This window comes from Lissotriton vulgaris, chromosome 7 (assembly GCF_964263255.1).
Source record: "Lissotriton vulgaris chromosome 7, aLisVul1.2, whole genome shotgun sequence".
Lineage (NCBI taxonomy): Eukaryota > Metazoa > Chordata > Amphibia > Caudata > Salamandridae > Lissotriton > Lissotriton vulgaris.
Genome location: NC_141695.1, coordinates 422,336,821 through 422,351,212, shown reverse-complemented (window position 1 = coordinate 422,351,212; position 14,392 = coordinate 422,336,821). Strand labels below are relative to the sequence as shown.

Below are 14,392 nucleotides of genomic sequence, written 5' to 3'. Positions count from 1 at the left end.
CCTGCATTGGTGCTAGGCTGCCAAAAGGGCGCCAGCGCAGAGGAAAAGGCAGGAATGTGCCTTATTGCCTTTAAATGGTGCATTCCTACGCTTTACCTGTCAAGTAGAGCAGCACAGCAAGGTGACTTACAGCCCTGCACAGCGTGACTTTTTGATAAATAGGCCCTCACGGTTATTGTATTTTCTTACCAACACATTTTCATTTCATAATGCTCTTGCATAGAGTGTATTTATTTTCTGCTGTGTCTATACTTTGAACGATTGAATTGCAGCCGCACACTATCTCAGAGGTTCTGCTGTGCAAGGTGTTGCTGCAGTAAACTGCATTTTGGAAACGTGATTTTAGCATTTCCTAAAAAGAAAGCATATCTGGGCCTTCAATCAATTTCAAAGGTTTATGTACTTTAACCCACATCACAAAGATCCCATCGACATTTCGAAGTCCCTCGAATAAACAGACTGATTCCCCACATTAACAATTTGGCAAAATACCAAAATTGAAACAGCTTTCCTGATATTGAAACCCCAACGCACTGTGGCCGATGAGGGGCTTCCGACACATGTTCAATCATATGTAACATGGAGGAGGAGCATGTCTAAAACAACCATGGATCTATCAACTCAGCCTAGTACATGCTCTTGCCACCAAAGGAAAGTTGTACAGAGTGTTGAGTAAATGGCGCATCCACACAACGCGACTGCAGAACAATCGCAAAAAATACTGATCTCCCAGGAGAAAAGGTTGAGGGAGACACAACCCAGCAGAGTCACCATACCTCCATTTCAGTGTCTTGAAAATGAATCCAAGTCATTACAAGTGCAAAGAAGACTCCATGCAAATCCTGGAAAAGCGTTATTCCCTAAACATCATTAAGGTTTAAATGAAGTAGCCTACTGCTTTATAAAATAGTGGTTTAAAACATTTTTAAAAGTTCTTTGTCAAACTCCTAGGCATCGCTACCCTCTCGCATTGATGGGTACCTGCAGCATCTCCTCATAGCTCATCAGCAGAATATTCGTCTGGTCCTTCAAGGAGAGCCACCCAGAAACGTGGTCAAACCAGGAGCCGTACATTACTGGGGAAAGAGAAGGAGAGGGACGTGAAAGATGAATGGAAACACGAAATACAAAGAGAATTCAAAAAACGAAGGGTACGAGTGCATGGGTCTGTATGTATACATGCAGCAGCATGTGTCAAATGTGTCAGCATGTGTCAAATGTGTCAGCATGTGTCAAATGTGTATGTAGGCAGGCGTCCGCATACAAGAAGGTGTCTGTGTAATCGGAGGGCATGCACAATTCCCTCCATGTGTTTGTGAGGGTGCATACATGTGCCTGTACATGAGAGCAAGTGTGTGCATGTACACTTTACTGAATGCGAGCTGCATGAACAAGTATCCTTGGGTGAACACTGCGTGCATAAAAATGTGCACCATAGTGTGTGCATTTGTATGGATGAGTGCTTGCATTATTTACATGTGCGTGCGTGAAGAGGTGCACATGTATGCATGCAACTATGGGAGTTATCTGCATTTTAGCAAAGATACGCATGATAGTGCTACCATAAAGGCGAGAATGAAAGAAAGTACATTTCTTACTGCACAACTATGTGCTAATAATTGTGTGTGCGCATGAGTATGTATGGACAGATGTATGTTTGAGTTAGTTCGTGCATGAGTTTGTATTAGCATAAATGTCTTTAGATGAAGGAGCATCTGTAATTGTATAGCTGCCCATACACGCGTGAAACTGTATGAGAGTGATTGTGTTAAGTACAAGAGTTCATCTACTCCCATGAAAGAGTGGGCAATGCGGGTTAAAGCACCTATGAATATGCAAGTCTATGTGCAGAATAGCCAGGGTCTTTAAAGGTGTGTGCTGATCATCCTTTTCCAGCCTTTCTTCTTCATGTACATAAATACAGATAAAAAGCATTTCCTTGTGCACTTTAAATTCGCATGGTTGAAAACTGTAAAGCAAGTATTGTGAAAATCTGCAGCTTGAAAACGTCATTGGGGATCCCAGCCCCAGTCTGTTATTTTCCAACTCTGAAGAATGCTGAACAGAGACTGGTTTACCCATTAAGTTTTGTTATTCATGTATTTATTGAGGTGATTTGTATAGTGCTACTTTGCTTTTTAGAAACTTCAAAGTGATGGCATTCAGTAAGAAGACATTGACTGCAGGAAAGGGAAGTTAATGTCCAATGGGGGAGGGGGGCGAAGTCTTCTGTATTAGCTTTGCCCCCAGGCAATATCAGTTAAAGTCTAGTATGAGAAGTGAATTTGTTGGCAGTTTATTTAACTTCAGGTGGTTCATCACAAGGATGAATCCACTGGATGGATTGTTGGTTGATTTTAGTGACATGGGGCAAAGGACATTGGCAGGATGGTCAGTTTCTGCAGGACGTTTGCCCACAATGCTTTGCGGGTGATCCAAACCACTTTGAATTTAATCTACTGACGGCTAAGGGAGAGTTTTAAGGACCGGTTTGAAGTGGTTCTGTTTTCTGAGCTTTCAGTAAATTCTTGCTGCTTTGTTCTGAAGTCTTTGCAGGCTGGCAATGAATTTCTCGGGCAGAGTAGATGCTCTCTCGGTCCTCTGGAGAGTGATGTGCTGCAAATCCAAAGGCTTTGTCAAGGGTCGCTTCTGGGTGCAAAGGGGAGGGTGATGCAAAAAAAAATTCTCATTTTCCTCGCTTCTGGTTAGGTTTATGGAAGTGTTTCAGGAGGCGTAGACCAGCTAATATTGCCTATAACAGGATCTCCCGCTTGGCCCTTTGGATGTACAGGACGCTGCTTTCCTTCATCCAATGGAACACATGGGCCAGGAGCATGGAGATGTCAGCTATGCTTCCCTATACGGTTCAGACTGACTATCATCAGTATACATTTGGAAGTGTCTGACAACAGGAATTTGGCAGGGGGGGGGGGGGTGCTTGCCAATAGGTGTGCGTTAGTTGGTGATTTACAACTAGGAGTTTACTTCTGCATTGAAGCATCTCTTGTATATGTGAACAGTCTTTTTTAGTGTTTAAAAACAAATACAGGCCTGCTCGAGTAAGGACATGTTTGCGATAAGTATGAGAAAAAATTAGATTAATGAGAAAATACTCTTTCAGCCAACCCCTTGCTAGTTGTAAGCTCTGCTTTAGTTTGGGGAATAAGTGCCCACACATGAAAAAGACAATGAGAAGTCATGAGGCCAGGGATATGAAAAAGACAATGAGAAGTCATGAGGCCAGGGATATGAAAAAGACAATGAGAAGTCATGAGGCCAGGGATATGGTAAAGGGCGACTCACAACTGAAATGAGAGACCCGGTTGTGATATTAAGAAGGAACAAAAATCCTCCATTTATATACAAGAGTAGAAAATGTGGGCGGGAGAATGAATCTTGCTCCTAATGTGTTTCTAGCCCTCAATACAGCGTAACATAACGAGTATTTGTAAAGCGTATCTTCACCGAAGTGTATCTTGGTGCTGAATAACAAATGTTTATTGTTACCAAACTCAACGGTACTCATTTTATTGACCTCAGAAGGATGAAAGGCTGAGTGGACCCACCCAGATTTAAACCTGTGACCATGAGGTAGCACACAGGTCCCTATAGTGGACGCATTAGTGCACTAAGCCACCAGATCCCGCTTGACAGCATAAAATGTTCTGCTCCATATAAAGGGCAAAAACCTGGAATATCTTCAGAAACTGACTCCTTGCTACATACATACAATTACACCATAATCCAACTACCCCATGACAATAACCATGCTTAAGCATAAAATAAATAGATAGAAAGGCAGGTGTTGGTGTGGTCACAACACTTAGGGCCCAATTTATATTTAGGAGGTTGGCCAGTTTATCCGCCCGGAGACAGAGTAAATTACTCTGTCGATCGACAGATACCACCCGCCTGATTTATAAATGACTGACAAGCTGGCAGTCATTTGTAAACCGTTGGCAGGTTATGCAGTTATGGCGGTTCCGGTCAATGCTTTTTGCAGTTTAGTGAATGGCTCCATCAACATCCCGAAGCCTTGCACGGATTTTCTTTCTGAAAATAAAAAAAGAAAATGCTCCCCTCACCATGGAGTCCTCTCTGATTTTCTTTTGTTTTTTTGCAGTTGTATATAGTGTCTATAGTGCAAACTCGAACCGAAGATATTGGAGCGCATTACATGAGTGACTTCCGTGTCCAGTGCATTGGGCAGGGAGTGCCTCAGGGTTCTGCTCCGAGTACGTTCAACCCCTTGATACGGTGGCTAGGGACAAATGCCTTACTATGGTCTCCTACGATGACGACAAGCAGTTGCTGGTGGCCCTCTCTGACGAATCTATGCAGGACGCTTTCAAGTTTAGAAGTGGCCTGGAGGCAGTCGTGGAGTAGATGACCTTAAACTGCCTCCAGCTTAATGCAAATAAAACCAAGGTGTTGCTTGTAGGGAAAGATAGGAGCCTGTGGAGTGAGCAATGGGGGCCTACCTCTCTTGGTAGAGCACCCATCCCCAAGACAGTGGTTAAAAACTTAGGGGTTTGGATGGACTACACCCTCAGCTTCCAGGATCACACCAAGAAGGTAGCCGGTACTTGTTTCGACCCTCTTTGTGGATTTAGACCCCTGCTGGAGTTCTTTGATCAACCCACTCGTCAGCTGATCGTCCAGGCGGCGATACTATCTAGACTTGACTACGCCAGCTCGCTCCTCCTTGGAGCTAATCAGGCTGAGGTGGTGCGGTAGCAGGAAGTCCAAAATGAAGCCGCCATAGCCCTGCTGGTGCTCCCACATAGATGCTCAACAGCTGGTGCTATCCGACAATTACATTGGTTGCCCATGGCTAAGCGAATCGAATTTAAGGTTCTCTGCCTATCTTTTAAAATTCTTAAATTTGAGTCTTCCTGGCTTTTGGCCAACTTGGTGGCACCTTACGTTCCTGGACACAGCTGCGCTCTCTGTGGCAACACTTGGCTGGGATCCCTTGAGTGAACCATCTCCGTGCCGGGGGACAGTCCTTTCTTTGTTTGGCAGCCAAGTTATGGAACTCTCTGCCCTTTTAGATTCGTAGTCTGGATAGCCTGCTGGCCTTCCATAAAGCCATTAATACCTACCTCTTTCCTGCGGCCTAATTTTGTCTTTTTATGTTCACTTCTTCCTTTACCGCTTTGCCCAGTTTCTTAGCCTCAATGCTGTGCTACTCCTAGCGCTGGGACGCCTCTTTGCTGAGGCAGCTGCGTGCTTTATAAGCTTAGTTAACATAACATTACATAACATGAGCACAAGTCGCATCAAACAAGCAAATTCATTTTTGGTGGGCACGAGGAAATGAAGTGATTTGCCCAGAATGACACTATATTGAGTGACTGCACAGACTTGAACCTGGTTCTACAGTTTCAAAGTTGGTAGCTATCGCCGTTATGCCACATCCTCTCCCCTCCTTTGGGATTTTCTTTTTGAAAATAATAATGATAATGTCCCTCTTGACATGGAAGTCCTCTCCCCTAGTGAGGGGAGCATTTCCCAGTTTTTATTGTCCCTTTCTGCCAATGTTTTTTTGGTGGTGCTACACAGTGTACACTGACCTCAATTTCAATACATCTAAATTAGGTGGGTAGAGTCATATGTCCGCCTGGGACGGCTCTTACTCCACAGGGCCATCAGAGGATTTAATTATGGCAGAAACGGAGTAGTCTCCACCATGATTAAACATCTGGTCCACCCACCATTAAATCGGGTGGGCGGACAACAATTTTGGTGAGGAGGGAACACTGCCGCTGTTGCAACAGAGTTCCCTCTCATCCAACGTATAAATTAGGCCCTAATTTAGATCTTGGTTGTATACAACAACCTTATTACCTGCACCAGGGGCAAAGTAACACTGGAATCCAAACAAGGGTTCAAGTATAACACTTAAATAATTACAATATCCGAAAAGGAGACATATAAGAAAAAAGGGGAAAAGAGAAGAAAAGACAGCCCAATATTAATTGGGCACAAGATACCCATATATACAATATTTCAATGAAGTACAAAATGTTTGTTTATTATTAACACAATTAGACAACCAATCATAAGACAATAATGGCGCTGATAGGTTTACACAAACAGTACAAAAAGTACAGTGTATAATCAAACAAAGTGGCTGAGGGACAATATACAAGGAATGGATTCAGAAAAAAAAAAAAACACAGCAAAAAAATGTGTCCTCTTCATTTAGGATTTGATTTACAAAAAGTGAGCGACCCGAAAATACCCTTGAGGGCTTGGGTAATTGAAATGGAAAGGTAAAGGTGCCTTCAAGGGGATTTATTTTCTACGTATTTAGTAACTCAAATTAGTTATGGAAGGATGAATAAATAATCCTTGTTATGAATCAATCCAATACTATTTAGCTTGAAATTCAATATAGATACTTCGTTTTATCAAAACACAACATACAAACAAAGACACAAGGTGTATTAGAAAAATAGTTTTATCAAAAATTCATTGAGATAAGTGACTTCATATACAGATAAATACACAAAATAAAGTTTAGGACTGTGGGTACACACATAAGTAAATTACTACGTGACTCAACAGAACCTAAAAAACACCTATCCCACGACACATTGAATAAAACTTCATTTAGGGCCACATTAAAGCGTCAATGGCATTTAGACCATAAATGAACTTAGAAGGTCATCATCAGGACAAAACAATTAACATAGGAGTCTCCAAGTAATTTTCACTAAAACATTGAATGATTTTTCCAGGAACTAATACAGATGAGAAATCACATATAGAGCCAAAACTCCATATAGATACAAATAGAAAGGTTCTGCATTAGAAAGCTTCATTGAATTATGACAATTCACAGGGCCAAAGATGATAAAGTTCACAAGACTTCAAAAACTATTTAAGGAGACAGGAATAAATGAGCTGTTCTCCACGGGTCCAAAAGAGTAGATGCAGTTAATGAAGAATTAAACAACGGGACTGGTATAGGAAATCACAGGCGATGGGCTCACCTAATTGCCCCTCTTGACTTCACCCGGTCCCACCAGCAGAACGCTCAAGAACTCGTCCGGAAAACAGATGAAGAAAAAAAGATCTTGGCGTAGGGCCCATTTATCGGTCAGGGCGAAGGAGTAAATGACCTCATTGCCCTGATAGAGAGGCCGTCTGCCAGATTTAGAAATGACCACCAAGCAGATGACCTTCTTTTAAGGCATTGCCAGGACTCTTAGTCACAGCGGTACATATCAATGCTTTGGACAGTTTTGTACAGGGCTGGGTCAACATGGAGCCTTGCACCAAATTGTTTTCTTTCTCTTTTTTCCAAAAAGACAATCTAGCATCAGGTTTTTCTTTAAAAAAAATAATAAGGATAATGTTCCCTTTGTCATGGGAGTCATCGCCCATGGCGAGGGCCATGGCGAGGGCCATTTTGTGTTTTACTGTCCCTTACCGCCAGGGATTGCCTAGCGGTGACAGACAGTCAAAAAACTGCTAAATATCTGCATTTCCTAGTTGGGTGGATGAACAAATAGCCAATTACTCAGTTGGGCTGGGGAGATGGAGGGGGGAGGGGGAGAGTCTAGCCATAGCGATGACAAAGTAGTCACTGTCGTAGTCAAACTATGGTCCGCTCGCATATGAATTGGGCAGGCGGATAATGTTGGCGGGGAGGGAAGATGGTCGCCATTGCAACGGAGTACCCTTATTGCCAACATATAAATTAGGCCCTTAATCTGTTATCAAAAGTACAAATTGGTGGAACTTTATAAAATGCCCAGTTTAAATTTTAGCTGAACCCATAATGTGTCTGCAGACTTGGAGTGGTGCATGACAATGTTTGGGTATTTGTCGGATGCTCTTACACCAAACAATTCCTTAGTGCTATAATGGTGGAGAAAAGCAGAACCAGAACATTTTGGTAACAACGTATCCACCCATGAGGTAGAAAACATTAGATCTCCAATCTTGTTTCAACTGAACTTAATCGTGGTACCTCTTTTGGGGAGCAGCACCCATCCACCAACTTTTAAACGAACCGTTTGCAAAGTGTTTAGTTGCCAAACATGAACTACCAACCACATTAAAAAAAGGACTCAAAAATTGGACTAATGTTACAAGGCTCATAAGACCTTCCCTGGATTCCAACTAAAAATCCAGTGGGTCGTACAAATAGTCTGCAACGCTGAAGTGGCTTTTATTATTGATTCCACAGGTTAACAATTTCAATAAATACACCATTTGAGGGAGATCCCCATCACAAAACCTAGTAGGATCATTGCTCATGCCTGTTGAATATATGTATTGTATACTAGAATCATCCCAAATATCTGTGATCTATTTAAGTGTAACAAAGCGCACGGAGTTTAGGGAAGGACCACATTAGAGCCACCTAAAACATGTGCATAAAAATGATGTATATACGGAACATTAAAAAAATGGAAAACAAAGGATAATTATTGTTTATTTGTAACATGATCACTTGCCCCCCTTTCCGAAAAAGCCCCAATTCCCTATCCTCGGCTAGAAACTTACCGTCGCCTTTCAGGAACAAAGGATAGAAGTTTCCAAAGTTTTCAACGGTCTTCAAAAACTCTGCTATCTGGAAGTAGAAGTACAGCGACACACCGGCATCTTTTGGATTGCGCACGGTGTAGATTACCTGCAACAAAAAGCACGTCAGGTTGTAATAAACTGGCAGAAGTCAGGGGTGCATCAGGATCCCATAGCAAGGCGAGCATGCACGGATGGTTTCTAGGACCTCAGGTACCAAATAGAGATTGTACCTTTCAGAGGAGGGTTGTCGAACACAGGATCGTGTGGGGTGATCCATGTCATATTCAGTTTAACCGCAGGTCCTCTGCTAAAGCAGAGAAGCGTCGCCCCACAGGAAAAATAAAATGTTAACAGCAAGTTATAATCAATTTATTTTTCAGTACTCCTCTGTAGGGACGGGGCGGGCTGGATTGCCCTGAGCAGGAGGAGGGGTGATGGGCAACCTCTAAGTGTGCAACACAGTCTGGCCAGCCATCTGGGGCCAGCCAAACTGTCATGCACACTTGCCATGTTCTCCACTGGGCCACAGGCGCTCAGACCAATCACAACTTTGCTATCAGCAGTGTCGCGATTGGCTAGGGGAGTCTGAAAGGCTGGATGTTCCTGTATTGACGGAAGAAGAGGATGGAGGGGCAGCAGCGGGCGGCAGATGTGTTTAAATTTTTTTCCTTTTAGTTTTTTTTACCCCGCCTCCGCCTACCACTACTGCCCCATAGCAACGGCTACTTCAGTATACCCAAATAAAATAAAAGTACATGTAATATATCTATGGTGAACTTGAAAATCTTGGGACCAACATTGGGTGAATCTAATCTAGAGACCTATAACTGTCCAGTTTCAACAAAACCTGCTCGGAATATTTATCCAGCCTAGAAAGGTGTTGTCGTCACACTTCTACACAGGCCTTCTCTAACACGAGCAGACTGGCCTGGATTCACTGGGCACTTGACGACAAAGGACCTGGGCCCAGCTGGCTTGAACACAGAATTCCCTTGACCAGAGGACAAGGTTGAACGTATTTACACATCACCTGCTTACGTAGATCAAACGGAGAGCGATAAGATTCGTCAGCAGAATTACAGACGTAGACATAGGATGCCTTGATCTGATGCCCCCTCACCTGTCTCCCTCAGACTGTGCAGATAGGTGTGACCTTTTGCTCTGGGCTTGGATAAAGACTATGTAATGTTTACAGAGCACACACCACGAACTGAAAGGTCTCTTGACGTTTGAGTGTCATGCATCATTACAGAAATCAGTCAACATCAGAAGGACGACAGGATGACCTGGTTGAAGCTGTAAACATAAGGTCACCTACAAAGCTGGCTCTTTAGCAGAGATTTCAATCTACGAGCCAGTCCACTAACACGAAGCAGAGAAGCGTACTCTGACCCCATCGCCACCACTCGGAGCGCTACCTTTTGGGGCAGAACATACTTAAATTAACCAAGGCCCACTCTTACACTTCTCAACTTCAGCCACTTATTCAGACGAAGTTGAGGACTTGCCACATACAGGTTTGAATAATCTGCAAGTTCCAGGTTTAACTTAGGGCATTGCCAACTAAGGTTTCATCCTTCTGGTGTTAACAAAATGATCATAAATAATTTTCTAAATAATGGGAAAAATTCAAATCAAAGCTTTTAAAGTGCATTTAATATTTTGTATGCACGTTGATAAAGTCCCCTTCCCTTCTTCGCTAGAACTTACATGCAAGTCTAAATAACACTACACAATTGGCTAACTAGTAAACATCAGAACATTATTACATTGTAGCCAACTGCAATTGGCTAAGCAAAATAAAAAGTAACCCTTGGGTCATAGTTCACATGTTGTTCTTTCTCAGAAGGCCCTTCTGCTGTTTGATGCAAGACCACAACTCACCTTGGCCTTTGAGCCAAAGAAAGATTTCGGGAAAAATTGCACAGGCAAGTGAGACGTGATGAGGCGGGGAGAGGGGCGGGACTCCAGTTGCCCCCTCCCATTCTTCTGCTCCACCCAGGGGACGCGCTCCCAGTTGGGGGACGACTTGAGCGGGGTGAGGTCTCCTTTACTGTTGATGAGCGTCAGGATCTCCTGCATCCAAGTGGTGCCTAGAGCAGGAGATAGTAGTCTTGTGATTAGTGATGCAGTGCTGTGTGAGATCCCTACTGGAGCAATAGAACTTTATTTAACCACACTGCTGGTGTTCTCCCTAAACGTGCTGCAGAGGTCCGGTGTAGAAGCGAACCAGATAAACCAAATACATCCAACCACAACAATGGCTAGCACATGAATTCAGAATCACATTTAGAATAGCTAGCTTTACTAAAAGGATATTTAACACAACAGACCACAATGCAGGAAGAAAGGAGGAAGACGTAGTAAAATGATAAATGGAAGAAAGGGGGAGGGAGATAAGCAAAGAAAGAAGAGAGAAGGAAAACGAGAAAGGAAGTCAAAAAGAAGGAGGAAGAAAAAAGTGAGAAGTATAAACAAGAACGGAGGGAAGAGGAAGGTGAGTAAGAGGAAGCAAGGAGAGGGAGAGGGTGGGTGCTAAAAGAAAAAGAGAAGAGAAAGGGAAATGGAAAAGTAAGAGGAAGGTGAATTGAAAGGGATGGGAGGGCAGGAAGGAAGATGAGAAAGAGGAAGCATAGAGTCAGCTGAGGAGAGGGAAAGAAAACAGAGGAAATACATCAGGACAGATGAAAGGATGAAAGAAGAGGAGCAAGGATAAGTATTGGAGTAAAAGAGGGGAGGACGAAGACATGAGGAAGAAAACGAGGAAAGGAGAAAAAAGAAAGAAGAAATAAAGGAAGAGAAAAGAAGTGTAAGGAATGGACAGAGAAAAGATGAGAAATTAGAAAAGGGTACAGGAAACAGTGGTGAACTCTATTACTAGTGTGTAGTAGTAGAAGTGCTCATAGGATCCCTTTAAATACCATCACTTCCAGAATTCAAATGGGAGTAAACCTTCAGGAGTATATTTCTGACACTGGTATCCTGCCCTGGCATTAGTGGATAAGCTAGTTATCCATACAACTTCCAACGTAGGGATCTATTGTAGCATATTTTCTGTATATGTAACAAAGCTGCACATGTACATCACAACATCAATTATATGGATATAGTGAGTCATTAAGAACATTGCAAGATACCAAGGCAGAGGTATTTCCTTTATAAAGCCACAAAACTCCTTATTGCCTAGCTATATCTTTGTAAAGTAGGGTAGAGGAAATTACATTTCTTAGAATACATGGACACTCCATCACCCTTGCCACTGACCCCATTTAAATCCTTTCGTCTCCTACTTCTTCTCGGGAAAGTGGTATTGCTGTAACCACAATTAAGTAATGTCCAGCCTGATTTTAGCTTTTATGATGCAAGTAATATTTCATATACAAACACACGGCGGAATACAACATACACAAATAATACACACAGCCTTCCTAGGCCGGATCTCTACTGTTGACCTGCCACAGTTCTGAAAACCACTTCCCTATCTGCTGGTCGCGGTATTTCCCATTTACAGGAGACAACTTTCAAGATAGGCCCCCAATGCAAGTGTGAGCCTTAGGCGTCCCGCTATGACTTCAAATAAGTCAAAGTGTTCCAGCACTGCAGTGCTATGATGCAGAGCAAGTTACCCTAGGGCCATTCGGCCTGGCTATCAGTGGTGTTTCTGGACAGAAGACCACAGGAGTGTTCAGCACTCTGGCATCTCGATGGACAGGAGCCAGTGCCGGCTTTAAAAGGCATTGTCGTCATGGCCGGCAGAGTAGCTGGTTGTTCACGAAGTTCCATGAACAAAGCTCCAAGTTCTTCTGATTCCACTAGTGCATGGTGGTGGTCACTCAGTAGCCGATGCCTAAATCGAGCCTCCTGGCACACAGGGCAACACCCACAGTTTGTCATCATATCATGATGGTCCTGGTGATGGCCGCTCTCTTGGCAGGTGGTCCAACTAGAGTGATGGCCCTTGTTCTTCACAGTGGCCTCCTCGTTGGCATACAGGGTCACCAACATTTGTCGCCAGCCCAAAGTGGTGCAACAGCAGGCTTCTTCATGATGGTTACCTTTATGGGGTCCTGCTTTAGGATTCGGGGTCCTGCTTTGGGATTCAGGGTCTCCATCGTACGCCACCGTTTACGGGCAGCTGACCTGATCAATGCAAGAGTGGTTTTGAATCATGGTAGCCCCCTCTGGCATACAGGCTTGTCAACTTGACTCAGCACATGGGCAGACGGCTTGATCTGTGCAATGCCTATTACCTTTGTGGCAGCTCCCTATGGATCACAGATTTAAATCAGCACATGGGCGAATGGCCCAATTGGTGCAACACTAGTTTTGATTTATAGCAGCCCGCTCCTGCATACAGGGTCAACTTAACTCAGAACATAGACGGGCAGCCTTGTAGGTGCAACCATGATCACCTTCATGGCAGCCACCTCTGGCATACAGTGTCACTGACTTAAATCAGCACAGTGCAACAGCAATTTTGTTTCATGATGGCCCCCTTTTGCATATGGGTCACTGAATTAAATCAACACATAGGCGGATGGCCCAATTGATGCAACTGCAATAATTTAATTGCAGGAATCAACATGCCAGGATCCCCCACTAGACCTTGCTCCCTCCAGGTGTCCCCTCCCCCTCCTCAAAGGAATCCTCTGGTCTCAGCAGTCACACAGACACAGGAGCGCCAGGTTCTAAGTCAGATTGTCTTGAATTACTGGACTGATATACCCTCACTCAGCTGAGAGACTGGCAGAACCTACTCCCAGGTACTAGTCACACAAGGTAGAACTCTTGCTAAGCTACTCCACATCGAGGCAGCTGCCTGACTGTTAACAAAATGTGAGTCTTAGGCTCCCCTTTTTGTAATCTATTTCCATACTCAAATGTGATTTAGTGTCTCAGGTCTTGAAGTTCGATTTGGGGGCTGCATCCTTTGTAGGGCCCACCCCTATGTCCTGTCCTTCCACCCAGAAAGCAGTCTGTTCTAGCAGGAGCAAGACTATTCCAGATAGTCCCTCAAAGCAGGCCATTGGCTGGACTCAAGAATCACACCTGAATGTCAGTCTCACCGATATACACCTAACAATGGTTATCAAAGGGTCACATAATTAATCTTTAGGATGCTCTTATCAGCCCCATCTCCTTCCTGAGATGTGCCGAGGCCCCTCTGACCATTGACCTCTTTCAGTGTCAAGGAGCCCTTTTGAAGTGTACTGAACATCCAGACTCTTCCCTCCTCCAGTGGATGTCCCACCTAGCCCTCAGAATGTAGCATCCCACACATTTATTTGGGGGGGAACTCCTCCAACCATGCACACACTCAAAAGCAGGCTCCAATGTATCACACCCCGACCAGGCAAATGTACTTTTCAGCGCACTGGCTTCCCTGTATTGCACCTCTTGTGATATACATGCCTCCCAGTGCACGCACGCAAGACACACATGCACTGTGCAGCGTTACATCCAACCCAGTTTACACGAAGGGCGAGTTAAATACAGAGCACTAGAAACTTTATGGGTGGTCCTGCAGTCCCCACTCCAGTGACACGGGTAAAAAGGCCTGTTCACTCTATTGATCACTATCACTTAAAAATTAGTATGCCACCAACACCATACTCATGCTACTACTCCTGAAGAAAGGCAGTAATCTTTCAACACACAATGGTAATGCTTTTGGGGAGTCCTTCCCAGTCTAAACAAGACAACACTCCATGAGCCAGGGCACCTGATCCATGTTCGCCCATTACCAAAAGTCAATACCAGAGATCCAGATATCGTTGCAGGTGGGCACTCAAGGCAGAGGTGCACGTCAGTCATCATGCAAGGGACTTTGCTGTCCCAACACTATGCA

The 14,392-nt window shown here is 43.9% G+C and overlaps 1 protein-coding gene across 2 annotated transcripts in view; it reads right to left on the bottom strand.

Annotated features, from left to right (window-relative positions):
• LOC147701777 (sulfotransferase 2A1-like) overlaps positions 1 to 14,392 on the bottom strand; it is a 106,372-nt gene that overhangs the window by 26,911 nt on the left and 65,069 nt on the right. For both annotated transcript variants that reach the window (XM_086930403.1, XM_086930404.1), the window contains exons 3-5: positions 10,429 to 10,637; positions 8,524 to 8,650; positions 982 to 1,076 (exon numbers count right to left, since the gene is read on the bottom strand). In XM_086930403.1, the coding sequence (XP_086786529.1) occupies positions 982 to 1,076; positions 8,524 to 8,650; positions 10,429 to 10,637 (431 nt within the window). The remainder of the gene's footprint in view (positions 1 to 981; positions 1,077 to 8,523; positions 8,651 to 10,428; positions 10,638 to 14,392) is intronic.